Below are 21,144 nucleotides of genomic sequence, written 5' to 3'. Positions count from 1 at the left end.
ATGTTATGCGTTTACCCAGTGCGCACATACTATAACTACAGTCAAGCATTGTCAAATTGCACTGACCTATGACTGAAATATTTTTATTATTTAAACATTTTCCGCTTAAGGAGGAAGAAAATAATTATATTTATTCCCAGCCAAGCTTCACAAGCCCTCTGTACAGAAAATTATGATATAATATAATTCTTAATCCGTCTGAGTGGCCGAGTAGCCAAGAGTCTCGACTAACAACTCAGTGGTTATGGGTTCAAATCTCAAGTGCGGTAGAGTTTTTAATAAAGCCGATACCCCGTTTTTGCTACTGCTTTAAGACTTTAATCTTAGAATTTATTCTCTGGCTAAATTAATAGTAATAATAATAATAATAATAATAATAATAATAATATAATTCTCACTTCCCTAGATGCGAGTCCATTTGAGGTAGGAAATTGTTGACGCACAATTGATGAAGTTCCTGAGAAGAACAGCATGCTATGCCAGATGCGCAGATATTCACGGGCACAAGGAAAAGTGGCGTTCAAGCGCTTAGATACTTCCTTCGCTCCATACACTTTTCCAAGTCGCATTGGCAAGAACGCATTACAAGTTGAGTTTTTATGCCAGATATTCAATTTTATTATATGCGAGACTCAAGGCGTCAAGTATGCTTAGAAAACAAAAGATTTCTTCAAAATGTAAACAAATCTGTAGCGGAGATTCCTTACATGCTGAGTAAATTTAAAATCTTAACAAATTTTATGTAAAACTTGAAAGGTATGAAAAAGTTCGGTTTAAGCCATAAGTCAATTCTCTCTTTTTTATAGAGAGAGAGAGAGAGAGAGAGAGGTTTCTTTTCTTTTTTGGTTCACTTATCAGTTAAGCTAAGTTTTTATGCTGATATATTTTTATGATTTTCTTATACGTTTTTCGGAATTTCCAATTTTTATACAAGCGAGTGTGCGTTTGTATTAGTGTATCACTAGCTATACATAGACTGTGTTTTTCAATACCAAATATTTCTTCACGTATACACGATCAGTCTTAACTGGGCACGCTTAGCTGACGGCTGTTTCAATCAAACTTTTTCGTTTTAACTGGAAATACAAATGCAATAAAAGAAAACTTCAAGAAATATATAAAGAAATTTGAAAAAAAAAAAAAAAAAATTTAAAGAAAACCAAAACGATATATAAAATAAATAAAAAAAATAGAAAAATAACTTGTAAAATATATGTGAAAAAAAAATAATAATAAGGATAAGTTAAAAAATAAATGAAAAATTACGAAATATTGAAAAATATATTTTTGGAAATTTCATGCATCGGAATAATTTTATTTAAGCACAAAAGCAGACTAATTAAACAACAACAATAAGTTTTTCATACATTGGCTATTGTGCTTTAACGTGTTCTCTTGTTTACCAATTGTACTGTGCTGTTGTGTCTCTGTTGGTAAATAAACACAAATACATTTAAAACTTATCTCTAGAGCTTGAAGATTTTTCTTTTCATTTTTTCAAAAATTTATATGTTTCTGATTATACATTACAACGTGCTACGCTTGTGTCTTACATTTTGCTTTGCTTTATTTTGTTTTTTTTTTTTTTTTTTTTTTTTGTTATTTCTATGCTCTTAAGCCGCGTGCTACATATTATTTGTGATTCTCTTTAGCAAATCGCCCATATACGACGAAGTAGCTCAAAACAGCTAAAAGAGTTACGATGCAACGAAGCTTTGTGCGTAAAAATTGTAAATTATTTTGATCATTGTGGGCGTGTCAATCGGTCAATTGAAACTATGTTTAAACGCAGTTTTCGATCGCTACCACTCCGTGGGTTCTACCTACGATGGCCAACCCATTCTTGCCGGATGTATGTACGTATGTGCAGTCTGACTACACCCAGTTTTAAACTATATTTCAAGAAAGTCTTGGTAAATAGTTATCCTACCTGTTATCGACAAAATATCTGCTTGTCGTCAGTTGGTCAACCGGGGCGTTTTTGTAGCGGAAAGAACAGACGGATGGAAATAACAATACATTTGCACAAAATGCTCAGGTCATCTGTGAAGCCAGATTTTGTATCATAAAAACCAAAACCCAAATCTAGTACACTCCCTCCTCCCTTTCGTGGCTACAAAAATATTATTAAAACCAATAACGAAGATACCGTTGATTAATTGCAAGTATCAGCAAATCCACCGATGGTATAAAATTAACATATCAGTTATCACTTCTCAAAGGTTCAATATATTTATTTCATTGTTACCCTCTAATTGGTTTTCTAAACTAATTGCGATTCATTTCAATTCTCTAAACGTTTCATTTCTTAATATATTCAAGGCGTGTACGTAAAATCTTTAATTTTAACTTTAGTTATTTAGTTTTAAAGTATAAAACAAATTATAAAAAAACATGCAATAATTGTTAAAATACATCTCTGCTGGTTAAATATTTACCTAACCAAACATAATTATTTAGTTAGACATACATACGTTCACTTCAAATTGCTAGTGTCAGCATGAAATATGCGCAATATCTATTTAGAGGAGAGTTTGTTAGCTTACGAGTTAGTTTCATTGTTCTTAGATATATATATATATTCTAGTATTTCCTAATCAGTCAACGAAATGTATGTGTCTATCAAAAAATCTATATACGACTAACTATTAATTAAATCGCTACCCAAACAGGATAGTAATTATAAACTGCTTTTTCATAGCCACCCTCTAGAAATGAAGATATATTCATTTTTTCATTGCATTTGTAACGTTTAGCCATAATCGTCTGGCCATGCCCCATTCTTTAAAATGAAATCTAAAACCATTGCATACTCAAAGGGAAAGCTTCAGTTTCGCATATATGTTATCGCCTTATACGTCATCAAAAGGCAAAAGAATTATGATTTCCCCCTACGAAGCTGGCAAATATGCATTACCTGCTGTAGATATCATGTACATATATTCTAAAATATATACTCCGTTCCTTCTATCCCTTTTTACATTCAATCTTCGTATGTCTATCCGTCTCATTCTTACGAACTGACTTTGGAATTTCCTCCATTTTTCTATCCTTCCTTCATTCCTGTCTCCCCTCTCCGTCCGTAGTCCTGGACGTGCTTATACCAATACGTCTTTACGCCTATCCGCTGATTAATTCTTCGGTTCTTTGAATTATACTTAGGTATGGGAAACCTGTCCGCTTTCATCTGATATTAAGAGTCGCAAAATTACAAAACATGAATTGATTTCGAGTAGTGAAATTTAAAACGCGTTTCATTTAGGTCGACAGATTAAGCGAACTGCTGTAGCGCACTTGCAAATGATTTTATAATTGTTAAGAACCGAAAATGCATGAAAACCTTATGTGTTTTGCTTGTAACTGCGTGAGAAAGACTTCGCTCGTAATTATCGTGTACTATAAAAAGTGAAATTTCTCCCGTCATTCTAAAAAAAATTACCCTAGGAATATCTATTGTCCGTTTATTATTCCAGTGGGGGAAACCCGCCATCGATAGGTCATCGAGAGTAGCCGACGTCTTCGGCTTGCAGTCTGCTTTACTAACCAACCAGCTGCTATGAAGGGTCAAGATTTAACACAAATCCATAGCTTATTGAGGAAGCCAGGGAAGCGGTAGTATGAACGCCTTGGCATTGAGGCAGCAGCCCACGGTGTTGTGGATAAGCCAAATGCAAGAGTAACTATGAGCAAAATGCTGATAACTCTAAACATTATAGTCCAAACTATGGGCCCCCGTAGGTTCGAATGCCAAACTCGATAAGTCGCATGCGTAATAGATAGCCGAAGGTGTTTTTCAATTCGTACGCAAAGGCAACGTGGGAACGGCAGAGTTCCTAAACCGCATATCGCGAAGACGCAAAATAATTAGAGTTGTTAAGTAGACTCCGTCTTACCCAGAGAGAAGAGTTTTGATCATGCACAAGCCCTCGTATCGGGCACTGCAGCTTTGGATGGCACAATTTATCTCATAAGTCAATGGCCACTGTCTGATCAATTTTCTCTGACAGCTATAATCCTTTCATTCTAAAGGTTTATTACACTTTACATATGGAAAGAAAGAAAGCGCAGTTCTCCTGTCCAAAAATGCATTAAATCATGAGCGAAGAAAATACCATAAGCTAAAGTGTGTTTTAGAAATTGCTTTGAACTTCCCAATGCTAATTAGTAACAATTAAAAATAAAAATGAAAAATTTTAAAACATTTTCGTTAGTTACTTATAACAAGTGCTCCGAAACAAGTGCTGCAAATATTTATAGTCATCATTAAAAAAATTCATTGCTAAACTTGTATTGGTTTACCGACTGCAGTATGTCTGCGATAAATAAGAACTCCTTAAGATTTGTCTTGAGGCGTATTAAACTTTTTTCAATTGTCTCACATACTCCGCAGTTGTTTTGCACATTTTTCTTGTTATAAAACACGCAGACCAATAAAACATTAAGTCGTTCAAAAGATATTCAACGGTTAACAGATGTGAATATTACATTAAAGTAGTTCACATATATATATATATATACTTGACATTTGTGACTAACTAACTTTATTATCGAACTCGATGGGATTTATTTAACCATCATAACCTATATAATTAATAAAATAATTTATCCTTAACTACAACAACAATTTGTCTGAACGGGTAAATTGGGACATTTTTTTTTTCTTTTTAAAATTGTCTGACACCGAATAAAGTGCACGTGATAACGTAAACGATAGTTTACTGCCAGCTAGAAGACAATTACTAATGACATACACAAAGCAATTTTGAATAAATAAGTACTCAAGGTCATCATGTATGCCATAAAATAACATTTTCATAACTTGTTGCTTCAAATCAATGGACGGATAGGTAAACTTTGCAAAAAATAATTTGCCATCTATGCTGTATTAATAAGGAAGTGTATATGTCGAGTCAAGCTTTGCTTACTGCTTTTGGTATATAGTGCGCAATGACTTGAAACACTCATATGTTCCATACATTAAGTGTCTTTGCAAGAGTTTTGCGTATATCTTAAGCAATGATTGCAAAAAGTAGTAGTTTCAACACCAAGTCGACTTGGGAAGTCATTACCTAACAAGTAAGAACACTACAATTTGGCAGGGCCTATCATTAAATACCCTACAATTATTCGTACATACGCGTTATGTGACAAATATTAGGTTGGGGAAAAAGAAATCCATAATTTTTTCGGTAGATGGCTGCACTGATAGATTTCTCGTTAAGTATCGATCAAACAATTTCATATTTACGCTCGTTGGAAAGGTGACATTTCGCAGTAAAAAAAATTCTTTTGCTGTTTTTTGTTTGGTGCATTCAGTTGTGAGTTGCAGCGTGTTAAAAATGGAAGTGAACAAAGAGAAAATTCGGTACATTTTACAGTTTTTCTTTGACAAAGGCGAAAATGCAAGCCACGCGGCTAAAATTGTGAATGGTGTTTATGGTTCCGATACTGTAACAGCCAATTATGTGCAATTTTGGTTTCGTAGATTCCGTTCAGGAGTTTTTGATGTTAAAGATGCAGGTAAGCCGGTCGTCGAAAATGTCGATAAAATCGGAGAAATGATCGAAGTTGACCGGCATGTTAGCAGTCGTAACATTGCCCAGGAGCTAAAAATCGACCATAAAACAGTTGATGTTTGGGCGCCACACCAATTAACAGAAAAAAACATGATGGATCGAATTTCCATCTGCGAAGCCTTGGCCAAACGGAATGAAATAGACCCATTTCTTAAACGGATGGTGACTGGAGATGAGAAATGGATCACATACGATAACCCTGTGCGAAAACGATCGTGGTCAAAGAGCGGTGAAGCACCTCAAACGGCCAGGAAGGTTTTGCTATGCATTTGGTGGGACTGGAAGGGGATTATTTATTATGAGTTGCTTCCATATGGCCAAACGCTAAATTCTGATCTCTACTGTCAACAACTGGACCGTTTGAAGATAGCGATTGACCAGAAACGGCCAGAATTGGCCAACAGGAGAGGTGTCGTGTTCCACCAGGACAACGTCAGGACACACACATCTACAGTGACTCGCCAGAAACTTCGGGAGCTTGGTTGGGAAGTTTTAATGCATCCGCCATACAGTCCGGACTTGGCACAAAGCGATTATCATCTTTTTTCTTGCATTGCAAAATTTCTTTAATGATAAAAAATTGGAATCTAGGGAGGATTGTGAAAATCGACTATTAGAGTTTTTTGTAAATAGAGACCCTGGACTTCTTTGAGAGAGGCATTTTGAAGTTACCTTTAAAATGGCAACAAATCATACAACAAAACGGTGCATATTTGACCCAAATCGGACAATCCGAAGCATGTTAAATAAACTCCTGAAGTTCATATAAAAATAATGGATTTCTTTTTCCCCAAACTAATAATTGAAAAAGTGGGTCGATCCGAGCCATTTTTAATAGCGTTCACTTTGGACCAGAACACGGCCGTTTACCAACTTTCATCATGGTATGTCATAAATTACGGTCTGTAGGCTGAGCCAGAAAAAAGACAAAGAGACAGACAATCTTAAATCGATGCCAAAGGTGATTCTGAATCGATCGGTATAATAAGAGATGGAATTCTACCTCAAGTCCATCCAGGTGTTGCATACATCAACACAAGCTTAATATATCCTTAGGTCAAAAGTGGTGTAGGGTGTAAATAAAAATAATGGTTTTATCTTTTCTGAAAAAAGACTTTTCCTCATCTTATTGAAAAGAAATATTTTGACCCTTTAACGGAAGATTACATATTAAATAAAAGGCTGTTAGTGTTGCTAAAGAAATGCGATTCTATTTATTTCGTGGAACTCTCGGGAATGAGCTTTAAATCAGCTCCTTGCGATATGTGAAAAGTTGCTTCAGTCAAGCTTGTCACCTACAAGAATTAATAGAGATTGACTTGCCATGCATGACTCTTACTTACTACTTACTCTATATGTTCCTTTCAGTTCCCAAACAACTTCATTTACATTTATTCATTAACCGTAGCTGCGTTTCAGGTGCAAAGCATAAGTAAGAAATAGGCGTAGTTAGAAAAACATTTTCTACTATGTTCAACTATTGCGCTAATTAATGACTAATACCAACGAAGCTACTCTGAAATCTCGTTCATATATGATTGCTAGCTATTCTAACATTATCTAATAGAGCACATTGGAGTTATAAGAGCAATTTTAAAATTTCTTCGCTAGATACAGTTTTGTGCTGAAAAAAAAAAAAAACTGTTATTACGTCATTTTATGATTGTTATTATTTCATTATGCGTATAACTTAAAGTTACTTAATTACTTGCAATTATTGTTTAGCACCTAAGCTATCTATATTCCTTTAGCTACTTGAGTGAGATAGTAAATTATTATACATTAGTTACGCTATTTGCTTTACAATCAGGGGATTCTTTTCATTTCCGGAATAGAACGTTTTTAATTATACCCACCACTGTAGGGTGGGGATATACACATTTGGTTTTTTTTGCGTAATATACGTAACTCCGAAAATGAAGCTTCAGAGAAGAGATATTCTTGATCAGTGTGAAATTCTGAGCTGATCTAGTCATGTCTCTGCGTATGTATGGTATGTGTTGTTGGCACTCTCCTGGTCGCAAAAATGAAGACATCGACATCGAATTTAGTAAAAGCATTGGAAGTTTCTGCACGCAGGTTGTTAATGAAAATGGAACAAATTGATCGCAGCAGAAACGCGCAGTGGACTGACCGCAACTCGGTTTCTTTTAACTAAGCATTCTCGGATTTCTGCTCATTACTCGTATATTACTAAAGTTACAAGGCTGAAATTTTCCAAGTTTACATTAAGAAGCACTGTACCCTTTACATGCAAAAATGGAAACAATCGGCCATGCCCACGCAAAGTTGCGAATAATTAAATTTTATTTGTTCACTTTTTTGAGGTCTTATGCTTACTTATCGTAAGACAAACAAGACAAAGTGTTTAAAACTACTTCGAACACTCTTGGCGAAGATAAATGATTTGCCTAAGAATGGATTAATTTTGAAACGAATATGGTAGACACTACGATTAATTTTTTCTTCATAATACCAGTGATATAGATATCAAATAAAGGAACTTAGAAAGTAGAATATGGTGGGTATGCGAGCTTCGGCCTCCGCGAATGTAACTTTTTTACTTTTTTTGTGTTTCTTATTAAGAATGCAAGAATTTTAAAATTTTTACACTTATGTGTTAAGTTACAATTTTTTATGATCCGAAACTTGCCTTTATTAGCGACTTTCATACATCATCACACCGCTTAGCTATCGACGAAGTTCGCTTTTTATTTTAGTGAATTTGCATTAACTTGAAATGACCTAAGTTATCAGTCGAAAGTGCCCTTTGTTTGAAAGGGACTTGTAAGTTGTTTGTGTGCAAAAATGTGTGCAAAATGTATTTCGTAAACGGTTCTAATCTTCATAGGATTTTTTAACTTTTTTAAGTATAACTTAAGTTTAACCGCAATTATCTAACTTAGTTTCCAGTTATATAGAACTATAAACAAGTAAGAACATTATAATTGGGCAACACCGACTATCGGGTACCTTACATCACTTCTCCTAGTACAGTTATTCGCTCGTTTTGGCAATAATGCTCCAAAAAGTACACATTATTTTTACGCAAAGCCACAATTGTGATGAAAGCCCGCATATTAGAAGATTAGATTTTCTCTCCATATAGAAATTTTCGTTTTATGATAGCGCCCATATATGCTGGGGTGCAAAAAAAATTAACCTATGTGATGTATATTCACTACCGCTACTATGTATTAAGTTTCCAAAAGAGTTGCCACTCATGAGACATCTTATATGGTCCAGAAATAGATCCATGTGGGTCTAATTAGGTTTACTTTGCTCTTTATCGACTTTGGGTCAAAACTCATCACTGTATCAAATATCATCAAAATATCTCAAAAATTGCAATCTGTAGCTTGAACACAAATTAGATGGACAGACATTAGACAAACAGATGGGTTTAGATCAACTCCGATTATGATTCCAAATGGATCGGTCTATCTTAAGTACGTCTGTGTGTTACATATGTCCGCCTTAAGTTTATATACCCTGTACCACAAGTGTTGTAAATACTTAAACGATATCTATACACTTTTTCAAAGCAATGAATATTCAAGTTTCACGCCACGGCGAGTATAGGTGTTGCTTATCTAGCTTAAATAAATTTTTGAATCCTTAGAAACGATTAATCGAAGCACAATTATTTATTAAATAGTTTCTTAACTCATATCCGCATGCTATTGCATATATAATGAATGAACAGTGAAGTCAGCACTTTAAGTGAGTTTTTCTATATGAAAAGCTAATGGACCCTTAATAAATTAATTAATAATGACATGGATAGTAATGTGATCAACTTTTAGTATTGGAAAGCTTAGAAATAAATATCGAGGAATTAATAAACACATTCACAATGCTACATTTTAGAATGGAAATGATTAACCTTCAGGCCTTATTCTATTTGGTTATGCCTTCAATTAACTAAATTCGTTATATATTTTATCGTATATTTTTTATAGCACAGCAATGCTTTCTTCATTACTGCTTTACAATAATTGTTTATTCATTAACAATAATTAAATTGATTTTTAATATTATTTTTTTACCTTTGTGTTTTCTTTTTTGCTTTTTTTTTTCATTTCTTAAAAAAACTATATATATATATTTTTTTTGCTACCTAATCGCTTTCTTCAATAACACATAACCTATTTATTGGCATATTTCTACGCATTAGTCACAAATAATCGATAGTTTAAAAAATATTGAGCCTGGGTAAACTTATTTCAATTCATCGATTTGAGTATTAACTAATATTATTGATAATTTTACGCTCAATACTTTTTAGTGTTTTATTTTCTTTAAATTAACATTTTATATGTGAACACATGTCCGTACAACACCAAAACCCGAAAATTCCTAAAAAATATTTAAGCTTCCGCGTTAAATATGAATTAATTCGTTTTCTTATTTCATATTCGCCTACAATTATAAATAGTTGTACAGTAAGTACTTCATTAACCAGATGTTAGATACTAGAGACTTGCGTTCGCTTGCTCTTCAGTAACAGACAACAGCAATGACGTCCAAACTATGGCAAGGAAAATGTGCTTTAACTTAATTCAATGATCTATTGGCTAATAATGTTGATCGAAAAACTAGAATTTCCAGTAAGGGAAGTTTACTTTAGTCTATTTAAGCTAACCTTAGGCACACTTTAGATTGCATATTAATAACAAGTTCATGTTTTTATTCAAATTTTTATATACATGCTGTCAACAAGTGGAACAACAAACCAGCAGGCATCGTCAACGATGTTTAACTTCTAATTTAGGGCAATCAACTAACAATATGTCTCCATATTCCCCCTGTAACGAAGTGTTTAACGAGCACAGTCTTGAAAACTGCTGCAAAGCTCTTGTCTTAAGTAGGATCCGCTGACCGGTGTAGGCAATCTCGCACGGGTCATATATAAACGAGCTGTCTTTAGTAAAAATAAATCATTAAATAATTACATGTATCTAAAAAAAAGGGGAAGAATTCAAGCAAAAATTAAAAGAATTTAAAGAATTTAAGATCAACGTTTTTAAGAAATAGTACTCGTGTCCCCAACTTTTTCGTCATGTATGACCAATCATTAACAATGTGACAGAGAGAGTGAAGGTCAACAAAGTGAAGGTCAGAAAGAAACGGCAAGGGAGAGGAAGAGAGAGCAAGAGATATAGATGTAACCTAGAAATTAGGCGCTCTATTGCTGAAAGGTCCAGCCTTTATCGGCCGCAAACCCAACTTTAGTTACGACCACACAAAACCTAATTCAAGTGTAATCTACACCACTGAGCACTTGTACCCGAGTATATTCATTTCATAGTCGCGTTTCATCGATCGCATACCCGACTGTGGTTCAAAAAATACAGAATATAATTAATGTATGATCTACAGCACTGATGAATTGAACCCGCTTCCTAACTACTTGGCTACGCGACCATTAAAAATTCATCGACCGAAACTTGAGGAATATTACGAAGACTTTGCCCTTGTTTTCATTTAAGCATAACGTTTTTCGCATCAGAAGAGACAACTTTATAAGGACTTCACTGTAAGTAATAACAACAGCGTGATAAAAGAGGGAGAAGGCCCGTTTTTTTCTTAACTTTGGTTTAAAGTAATCTGTAGCTAGAAATTGTTTTCTAAAAAATATTTCATTTAACAAAAAAGGGAGGAAAAAAGGGATAAGACAGCTATAGTTGCCTTAGGATAAATCAAAAATACTTTATCGAGCTCCATCACAAATGCACCGCTGATGTTCCGCTGATCTAAATTTCTTTTAAATACCTCCAATAGATCTGAAAAACTTGCCAACCGATATCTACCGGTATTGTTGGCAAATATGTTTGATCTCGAGTAGAGAAAGTCAGTCCAGTCTGATTTTTCTTTATAAACTTGGGTCAGTTTAGGAATTTCAAAGATATATAAACAAATAGACATCGTCATGCTCCTCAGTCCCCTTTTTATGCACATCAGCGAAATATGAGAAAAACGTTCATTTTGTCAAACGTTTGCAAAATAAATGAAGAATTGTACCAGCTGAAGTAGCGCAGGATATCTAATGATCCGCGTTGCTTGACTAAAGTGTTCTTAATTTTTCTTTTTGATACTGACGTTAAAAATATGTAAGTTCCGTGGCCAGAAAAGGAAGCTAATCACAAACGTGTCTTTTGACTGAATATGGGATACGTGGCTGCTCATGTGCTTTTCAAACGAAACAGAACTGTACCATTTTTGTGTCAAAGTTTCAAATCTGGCCAATCAATATTTATGCAAAAGTCTTGAACGCTTCTTATAACACAAATTCCGCGCGAAAGTTTCTCGGAATTGTTAAAAAGAATTATTTGTTTAGTCATTAAAGTTTAATTTAACTTTAAGATAAAAAGAATTATGATAGCATTTCGGCACTTATTCGCATCCTATCGAGAACAGTACCCTGGCGAAGAAAGGAAATTGATGCTCTCCTCCTCCTCGCTATCTCTTTCCTCTCTTTGAAAAATAGTCCGATGAATCTACGTTAATTAAATACACGCTAATTGAAATTGCATCGTTGTTGCTTTGTATCTGATGTCTAATGGAGCCGCTGAAATCTTAAAAAAAAAACTTTCACAAAAAAAATGTTGTAAATACGCGATTGTAATAAAATTAAACCAATGAAGTGTAAAAAGCCTTTAAAAATTTGAGAATCATCATCATCATCATCATCATCGTCACCAATATTTTATCATAAATTTTTCCTTTGAGTTGACAACATAGAATTATCGCCCGGAATACAGTCAAAACCTGTCATTCGGCAGCTTTTTGCTTATAATACATTTACAAATGACACCTTTGACTGCTTTACTGTTTTTCACGACTAAGATATTATATGAGCAAACAAAGTCTTTGTTTGCTTTCTACGTTTTGTCTTTCATTCGCTAAATAGGTGAAAATATTCCAATGATCTACAGCGAATACGGTATGCGGAGAACATGTTTATATGAATGGCATAAAGCATGCATAGCAGCGCGAAAACTGATGGCTTATATAATATCCGATTTGGTCAAATCTTAATCGCTGCCGACAACGTATACTTTGACAAAATATATAGAGGGAAAGCTCGACAAATGCCGTGTGAGTCTGGAAACGTTGGCTCCAATTCATCCATAATATTGTAAATGATGTTTGTAACGTAACGTACCATCGCATATAAACCTTTGTTATCGGTTATAAAAATGTAGTCTGTTTAGACTGGAAACTTAAGATTTTTTATATATATATACTTACTATATATATTAATATAAAACATATTCGGTTCTAACCGAATCTTTTTTATCCGTCACCATTATCCCAAAACAAATTACAAAAACAGTAAAAGATCTAAATTTTTATGGCCTATATTATGGAGTGGACGCAGCTGTTTTTTATTTTCAGAATAAAAGTTTTGATCGTATAGACGTGGGAGCGTTATAGGCGTGCCCTTTGAAAAGTTTAAAACATTTCCAAAATATTTTGCAAATTTGTAGGCAATGTCTTCCTTTTTTTGCTAACGGGAAAATGTTTACCATATATACTACGCAGTTAGGCGGGCGAACATATGGACAGACTAACAGATGGATATGCTTAGATGAATTTCGAAATTGAAACTTGCCGAGAATTTAAATGCTTAATAGGGTTTTTGAAGCTTGTTACTGTACTGTGTCTTATAAAGATATTGAAAAAAAAAAATTTTTTAATATACTATGATATTGGATAGGCGTGGTTAATTGTTAACATTTTTTTAGAGGTATTACTAATTTTTGCAAATATACCAAACCAATTTTCTATTTTTTTTAAAAACAGAGGTGTTATCAGATTGTGTGGTATTGTAGGCGTGTTCCTGAGCCGATTTGGACTATTTTCAACATTAACCTGCGTTTAAGAAATTCCAACGTCTCTGCCCAATTTGAAGCCGTTAGCTTCCTTTTTTCCGGCCAAGAGAACGTTTAAAACAATTATGACGGACGGACGGACATGCTTAAAAATCGAATCGAAATTTGATGCTAAATATATACACTTTATGACATCTCAGAAGCTTTCTTGTGGACGTTGCAAACGTTTTGACAAATGAATATATCTCTCATCATACGGTTATGAGTGCAAAAACCAACTCGAATTAATGTGTTCGTAGGTAAACTTTATTCGAATATTTTAGTAGTAGGACTGTATACGGTTATCTTTCAGCTACAACTACAGTTATATAAATAATCATATTTTGATCATTAAAGATTTGCATAAATAAATAACTTATTAGCAGCGAACTATTATTATACCATGTATTATGTAAATTGTGATCAAAAGCACTAACATTCAAAATTCATTTCGGGAAAAAGTTTTCACGTAGAAATTTAAAAATGCGCATTTCACAATAATTGACATAAACAAATTCCGTAATATTCGTCGAATAATTAGCGAAAAATAAATATAAATAAATTATTTTATATAAATTTCTATTTATTTGCATTCACTTGGTCAAAACGTTTGCAACGACCAGAATGAGGCTTCAAAGAGCCCTCAAAATATATATATATTTTTGATGAGCATCAAATTCTGAATCGATTTAAGCATGTCCGTCTGTTCGTATGCCCCGATGTCCGTCTTTCCGAATGTCCATCAGTCCGTTAGTCAAATAAAGCGATCGACTCCGAATTTGACAGAAATATTAAAAGTTCTTGCACTCAGGCTGGCATTAAAATTGAGCCAAATTGGTCGCAGGACACGCCAACCTTACTACGAAAGTGAAAGATTGTTATTAAAGTGTATAAAAATTTCATTTTTTTGAAATACCCTTATAATGCGTAGAAACAAGCTTCAAAAAGCCCATAAAGTGTATAAATTCTTAGCTAGTTTTAATTTCGGAATGCAACCAAGCATGTCCGCCTGTTCATCGGTCCATCCGTACGTTTGCGCAACTATATAGTATATATGGTAAACGTTCGCAAAAACCAAGGTATCGTCTACAAATTTCCAAAAGAACTTGGATGTGTTCCAAACTGTGCAAAGAACACGCCTACAACGCCTACATGCCTAAGTAACAGAAACAGTAAACACCTTTGCTTTCTCTTTCTCTCTCTCTCTTGCTCGTTGCTCATAAACTCCGACCGACACACGCTATAAATTTTCACAAAATTATTCTACAACAGTACGGCGATGGGTATAAAAAATTCGGCCAAAACCTGAAATAATTTTCTTATTTGTTTGTTTTCATTTCAGTTTTTTGCGCATTACTTACTAAAGCATCAAATTGGCTCCACCAACGAATCTTACTTATAACATATCTGCCATGTCTCAACATGGCAGCCAAAATGGAAATTTAAATACTAAGCATACGCAAAATAGCGATCAGATGACAATTGGCGATTTTTTTGCGTACAAAAATGTCTTCATCACAGGCGGTACTGGATTTTTAGGTACCGTACTAATTGAGGCGTTGCTTGGTACCAGCCCAGATATTGGTAAAATTTACGTCTTAGTAAGAAGTAAAAAGAATATCGATCCACAAGAACGTATCAAAAGGATTCTACAGAAACAGGTAAGTTATAATAAAATATTTCAAAAATTTATTTTCGCCTGTAATGCGGAAGAGAGTACCGCGTGTAGAATGTTGAACTTAATTTTACCGCATTAGTTATGTAAATGCTAGAGAATTGAAAAAAAGCGTCAATATAAGAATTTTCATCTACTAAGAACTCTTTACAAAAAAAAATCCAATATTGCAGAGTGTGAAAATTTATTTATTTTCCTTTTTTTAAATCTTTTTTTTAAGATAAATATGACAGGTGTAAAATGGGTATTCGGTCACGACCAACTATAATTTTCTTATTTGGTTTTTTTCGCGGACTCGATCGCAAAATGCCTAGACTTTTGCAAAACTCTGCCTCCAGTTGTACGTTATTTAGAGTACTAGCTTGACCACATTTCATGCATATTACACATTGGCTTCTTTATAGCTCACACCAACTGTGCTACAAGCGTATATAAGTTTGTGCATATACAAACGTATATAAGTACGCAACACCCAAAAGGACTTCATGCAATAAAATCATCTTTTATTATAGGGAGAAGAAAGCGATTCTGAATCGATGTAAGCTTGTCTGTTCGCCTACCTCCCTTGTTCTCTTACGTTTAACCTACAAATTGCAATTTTTAAAACATTTTGATGTTGTGGCCCAAGGACAAATGCTATTGAAAATAGTTCGGATCGGACTACTGTTCCCGTCACTCTCCGTATAGAGCCTTGTTTCGAAAAATCTTTATATAAATAACTATATTAAGCGATGTGGTGTACGGTAAGCTCTTATGTACGCAAAATTTCTTTGATGACTTGCAAACATGGCGTGATTCGATAATTGGAAAGCTTCCTGTACATGTTTTTCCCCTAAAGCAGTCCCTGATTCACTTGTATTTCTTGTAACCCCAATGCCTTACAACCGCTTCCATATTGGAAGGTAATATTGGATCGGTAATGATCATCATTAATGGCTGTACTAACATTTGTCCCATTTAAGATTCAAAGAGTCTTTTTAAAAACTTTTCAACATACTCTATGTCTTCTAGTATTATTTTCTAAAAACATCTTTAAAACACCCGAGCCTTTTGGCATTATTACTTTCCCAAACTTTCCCGGTTAAAAGAAAAGAAGACGGCAGTATGTACTTATATTTTAAAATAAGTGATTTTCGCGGTATTATAATATTTGACAAAAACATCTTGAAACAACTGCGCCTATTGTATGTTCCGTTGAAAGGTAGAATTCCCTAAGTATATGTAATATAAGCATAGTTCATGAAAAAATCTAGCAAACTGCAGTTCATGAAATTGGACTTTTTGAATCATTTGATTTGACTCATTTAAGATCACGTGTCCTTGGAAATGTACTTAGTGAGTTTTTTCCTACCAACCGATGCTATAGTTTATTTGTTAACTTATCAAAATCGATCATTTGTTCGTATAAACAAAGAAATTTTATTCGACTGTGGTCGATTCGTTTATACCCTTCACCTAAAACTTAATACAGTAATTTTCTGCTATTTACCATGTCTTGCTTTTGAGACTATAGATATTCGCGGTTTACGTTACACTGCGAACGCGTTCTTTGACTGACTCAACTCATTTTCAATGCTAAGCTTCGTGCAGTAACTTTCAATGTGTTTGCCTAATTTGAAGTGGACATCTTCAATACGAGCAATACACAGACGGACAGATAGACAGACTGGTAAACCCATACCGATTTAGAACTTATGCTGATCACGAACATAAATATTTTATGAGATTTCTGAAGCCTACCCATCTATGTTTATTGCAAATGTTTGAACAAGATCAACATACCCCCACATTGTGGTTTATACAACGCGTATACAAATAAATTTTTTATCAAAATTTGGATTCAGTCACGACAATTTCTTTTCATATCTTATGGACATTTTCAGTTTCTCATAAGAACTATGATAGGCAAGGATATGGTATTTTTGCGTAAAAAAATTTCTTTTTGAGGTAAACACTTGAGGCACACAAGTGGTTATTTATTCGCCAACTGTTCAAAAAAATAACCAATAACTGGTAACCATTCGTATTCTACTTCTATTAATAAATCCGTTCACGAACCAAATGCACAAACGTGATCGATATACACCCAAGAGCCACATATTTTATCAGTTTCCTCTCAATTGCGTTTTTAAAGTAATATAGGCTTATAAAGTTGATCGAAAACCGAAGTCGCCTGTAACCGCTTCATGGCTGAATGCCTTTCATTGCATTGGACGAAAATTTCCTGACCATATTCTTTCACACGCTGTTTTGATGGTCCCCTTTTCTTTTTTTTGAATGAACAAAGTGCTAGCGATTAATTGCGACCACTCCAGGGCCGTGATAGATGTTCATTTTTGGATGATATGTTCTTGCTTCAACCCGACAAAGCAGCGGGCAAAATCATACTTCAGTGAAGGAGGGCCTTTAGGAAAAGTTTCTCCCGTTTAAAGACGCACTTCTTCGGAAATAAGGGAAACCGTTTAAAGTTTAGATATATATAGTAATTTGATGGCTTAATTCATATAAGTCAATCTTTCTAATCCGGCGGTTTCGAGCATATAAGAAAGTCTCGTTTAATTTCGAACAAATAATATAAAATCTTGTTTTCTCTTCCTTTTTGCTTCACATCATCTCCTTTAGCTTTTTGAAAAACATGATGACAACACTTTGAAGAAAATTGTTCCAGTGGTGGGTGAAATTGGCGAAGCGAATTTCGGTTTCACAAACGATCTCTTCACCGAACTAATTGACAAGGTTCATGTTATATATCATATCGCTGCCACAATTAAATTTAGCTCGCCGTTGCGTACGGCTATCAAAACAAATGTGACTGGCACTATGCATACAATTGAATTTGCAAAGAAAGTAAAAAATCTGGCCGCTTATGTCTATTATTCAACAGCTTTCTGTAACAGTAATAATCGTGGTTTAATATTAGAGAGAGTTTATAAATCGAAATTTGATCCGTATGATATGTTGAAATGGGCTGAAGATGATAACGCTTGGCTAGATTTCAACGAGGATAAATGTAAAGCAACAATTATGGATCATCCGAATACGTATACGTTCACCAAAAATTTGGCTGAAAATTTACTAATGGCAGAAATGAAAAATATGCCGGTTGCTATAGTAAGGCCATCAGTAGGTAAGTGAGAAGTTCCTACAACCATCATCTATCAATTTGATTGTTTTAACTGTGGGGTCAAGAAGAAGTCTTTAGTCTCTCGATACGTGTATCTCTTTTCCCATATAAACTTGGTCGTCCGATTCCTTAAGAAAATTTTTATAACTTCGCAAGTCAAGCTATGAAAGGCTTTGCATACAAAGACTAATACAGAGAGACTCATACATTTTAGCTTTTTATCTTCACACAACTTCCCGAGTCGAGCTATGAAAGGCTTTTCATACAGAGACTAATACAGAGAGACTCTTACATTGTAACTTTTTATCTTCACACAATTTCCCGAGTCGAGCTATGAAAGGCTTTTCATACAGAGACTAATACAGAGAGACTCATACATTCTAGCTTTTTACCTTCACTTGCTGACGGTTATTTCCGCAGCAAAGAAAGTAGACAGACGGACGGATACATCTGCTTATCTGACAATAATTTGACTCAAAAGAAAAAATTTTAGAATTGAGAAGCATTTCTTTCTATATAAAAATATTTTTTTTTGGAATGGGCCCAAATATGCTAATCTTACTGACGGATTCCCGTAGATATACTTACATATTACATAAGAGTGATATAAAATTCGCTTGACCAAAGACGAATGTAGTCTCGCTTTGAATATTTAACTGAACGACAAGTTTATTTGCTTTTTTTCAGTTTATGGGACCTGGGAGAGACCATTGCCCGGTTGGGTTGGTAATGCTAACTCGGGACATTTAGGTTTTATGGCTGGATTTGTAAAGGGCGTTTTCCGTGCAATGCGGGGCAGCCAGACGGCCATTATTGATGTTATACCCTGCGATTACGTAATCAACTCGTCATTAGTAATGGCGTGGTATGTGGCCACAAGACATATCGAACAACCCGAAGTAATACATTGCACTGCGGGTGAAGTGAATCCGATGACATGCGGGCAATTTTGTGATTATCTTAACGATAGTGTAAAACGTCATCCACCAGATAATTTTGTATGGAAACCTATCGCTAGACTGCGCAGTGGTTGGCGTTACAATTTATCCTTCTATTTGTTTCATTTGTTACCTGCCATGATAGTTTTAATACCAGAAAAACTTTTCTCATTAGGAATGCCACATCATACGTAAGTATCGGAAATATTAAGCCTAAAAGCAATCAATGATTTGTTTTATTAAAAGAAATAATGAAACGCTTAATATTTCTTAAATGATCGGAATTTTTGGTCTAAAAATATCAAAAGACTTAAGCGAAAAACCTTTTTACAGTCTCTTCGACTATATGCATGTATTTAAAAAAGGAAGCGGATTTTTCGATTATTTTCTACACAACGATTTTCGTTACGATATGAAGAATGCTTTACGTATCAATAGTGTAATACCTGAGAAGGATCGTTTACGTTACAATTTTGATGCTAGTCAATGCAATTGGTCGGAATTTATAGATCGTATCATAATCGGTATACGACGTTTCTACTTCAAAGAAGCCGTCGTCACCACCAGCTGGCATCGCAACTACTGGAAATTGTAAGCTCTTCCCCCTCATGGAGCGTACATTAAATTTTTAATAATCTCAACTTTTTATGTTTTTAGCTATAATGTACTCTATTATGCCGGTTACGTGTTTTTATTTATTATTCTACTTGTACTGATGACGTCATGGTTTCAATTGAACATTGCTTTTACTATAACCGCAATAATCTGGGGTTTCCTTGTTTGGTTGTAATATTAAAAAAACGTATTTTTTTTTTTCTTTCATTCTTCGTTTTAGTTTTATTGCAAGCGAAAATCAATTTTCAGTTAATCTCTCTACCTCTGTGTAAAAAAAAAAATATATATATATATATATATATAGATATCTGTGTACTTGTCAATGTATAAAACATTATTTTTATAATATTTTAAAAAAATGGCTAACAAATTGTTTGTGTGTTTTATTTTCAAATAAATTTATTTGAAAAAAAATCGTTAAAAATTTTTTATTATAATTAATAATTTGCAATTTTTCTAAGGGGAATTTTAACATATCTGTGATCAATATAAATTGCTGAGCCACGTTAGTCTTATCCGGCTTCTGCTACATTCGACAATTTTTTCTTCGTTATTGAAAGTCATTGGGATAGAAACCTGACAAATTTGATTGTGTCAGATAGCGGTCGGAGGTTCTGTGAACGGTGGCCTATCTTCATTTCGAGTCCTGCTACGAATGAATGCATAATTTGCAGCCTACACAATGTATTAATCGACAACTTGCTGTAAATATCAAATCTCAAGTTGAGAAGGGGTTATTTTATCACAGCCGCAAAAGTCCAAAATAGCATAATGTATTACGCAAATTAATAGGTGATTTGAAGTAAGCTGATATAATCGCGAAGCGCTATCTAATAAACTCGCGCAATAAAGACGCAAAACAGAAAGCAAACGAGAAAGTCAGCAACAAGAGAAAACAAGTAAAAACAATGTAGGCCACGTTTAAAAACACTAACTTACAGTTATTCAATAAACAACCTCACCAAGTTAGACGTTGTATGCGAAATAATCGCAAAACGTTCCGAACCAATTTCAATAGCATTCGTCCTTGAGCCAAAACACGTCAGTGTAATGTCTGGAATTCATCAAAGTAACTGTGGCTTGAAGACTGAACACAACAAAACAAGACAAATAGACGGACAGACGGACAGACAAACTTAAATTGATCAGCAGATTAGAAGGTCGATTTAACTCAGGCCCTTCTGGGACTAGCATATATAAATATTAATAGAATCACATATTACTTCGAAAAATTGGTCATCAAATATTCATCGGGAAGACGTGAATATTACTTAGTTCTTTGTTATGAACAGAAACCGATTCTTACCTACTTCAGTTTTAGCTAAGACTTTTCTGAACC

At 34.2% G+C, this 21,144-nt stretch overlaps 1 protein-coding gene across 1 annotated transcript; it reads left to right on the top strand.

Moving 5' to 3' along the window:
• The first annotated feature begins 1,283 nt into the window (after positions 1-1,283).
• Positions 1,284-20,030, top strand: LOC119636708 (putative fatty acyl-CoA reductase CG8303). Its single transcript, XM_038032268.1, has 6 exons — positions 1,284-1,433; positions 14,796-15,114; positions 17,751-18,255; positions 18,940-19,381; positions 19,524-19,781; positions 19,848-20,030. Exons 2-6 carry the CDS (start codon positions 14,866-14,868, stop codon positions 19,978-19,980), a joined length of 1,587 nt encoding a protein of 528 aa, XP_037888196.1. The 5' UTR covers positions 1,284-1,433; positions 14,796-14,865; the 3' UTR covers positions 19,981-20,030.
• Positions 20,031-21,144: the final 1,114 nt, after the last annotated feature.

This window comes from Glossina fuscipes, unplaced genomic scaffold (genome assembly GCF_014805625.2).
Source record: "Glossina fuscipes isolate IAEA_lab_2018 unplaced genomic scaffold, Yale_Gfus_2 28, whole genome shotgun sequence".
NCBI classification, from domain to species: Eukaryota; Metazoa; Arthropoda; class Insecta; order Diptera; family Glossinidae; genus Glossina; species Glossina fuscipes.
Note: the sequence above shows the minus strand (reverse complement) of the source record. Positions and strands in the feature narration are given on the sequence as shown.

Coding starts and splice junctions, on each gene's coding strand:
- LOC119636708 (XM_038032268.1), top strand. CDS start 14,866: ATGTCTCAACATGGCAGCCAAAATGGAAATTTAAATACTAAGCATACG. Junction 18,256..18,939: donor TATAGTAAGGCCATCAGTAG/GTAAGTGAGAAG, acceptor GCTTTTTTTCAG/TTTATGGGACCTGGGAGAGA. Junction 19,782..19,847: donor CATCGCAACTACTGGAAATT/GTAAGCTCTTCC, acceptor TTATGTTTTTAG/CTATAATGTACTCTATTATG.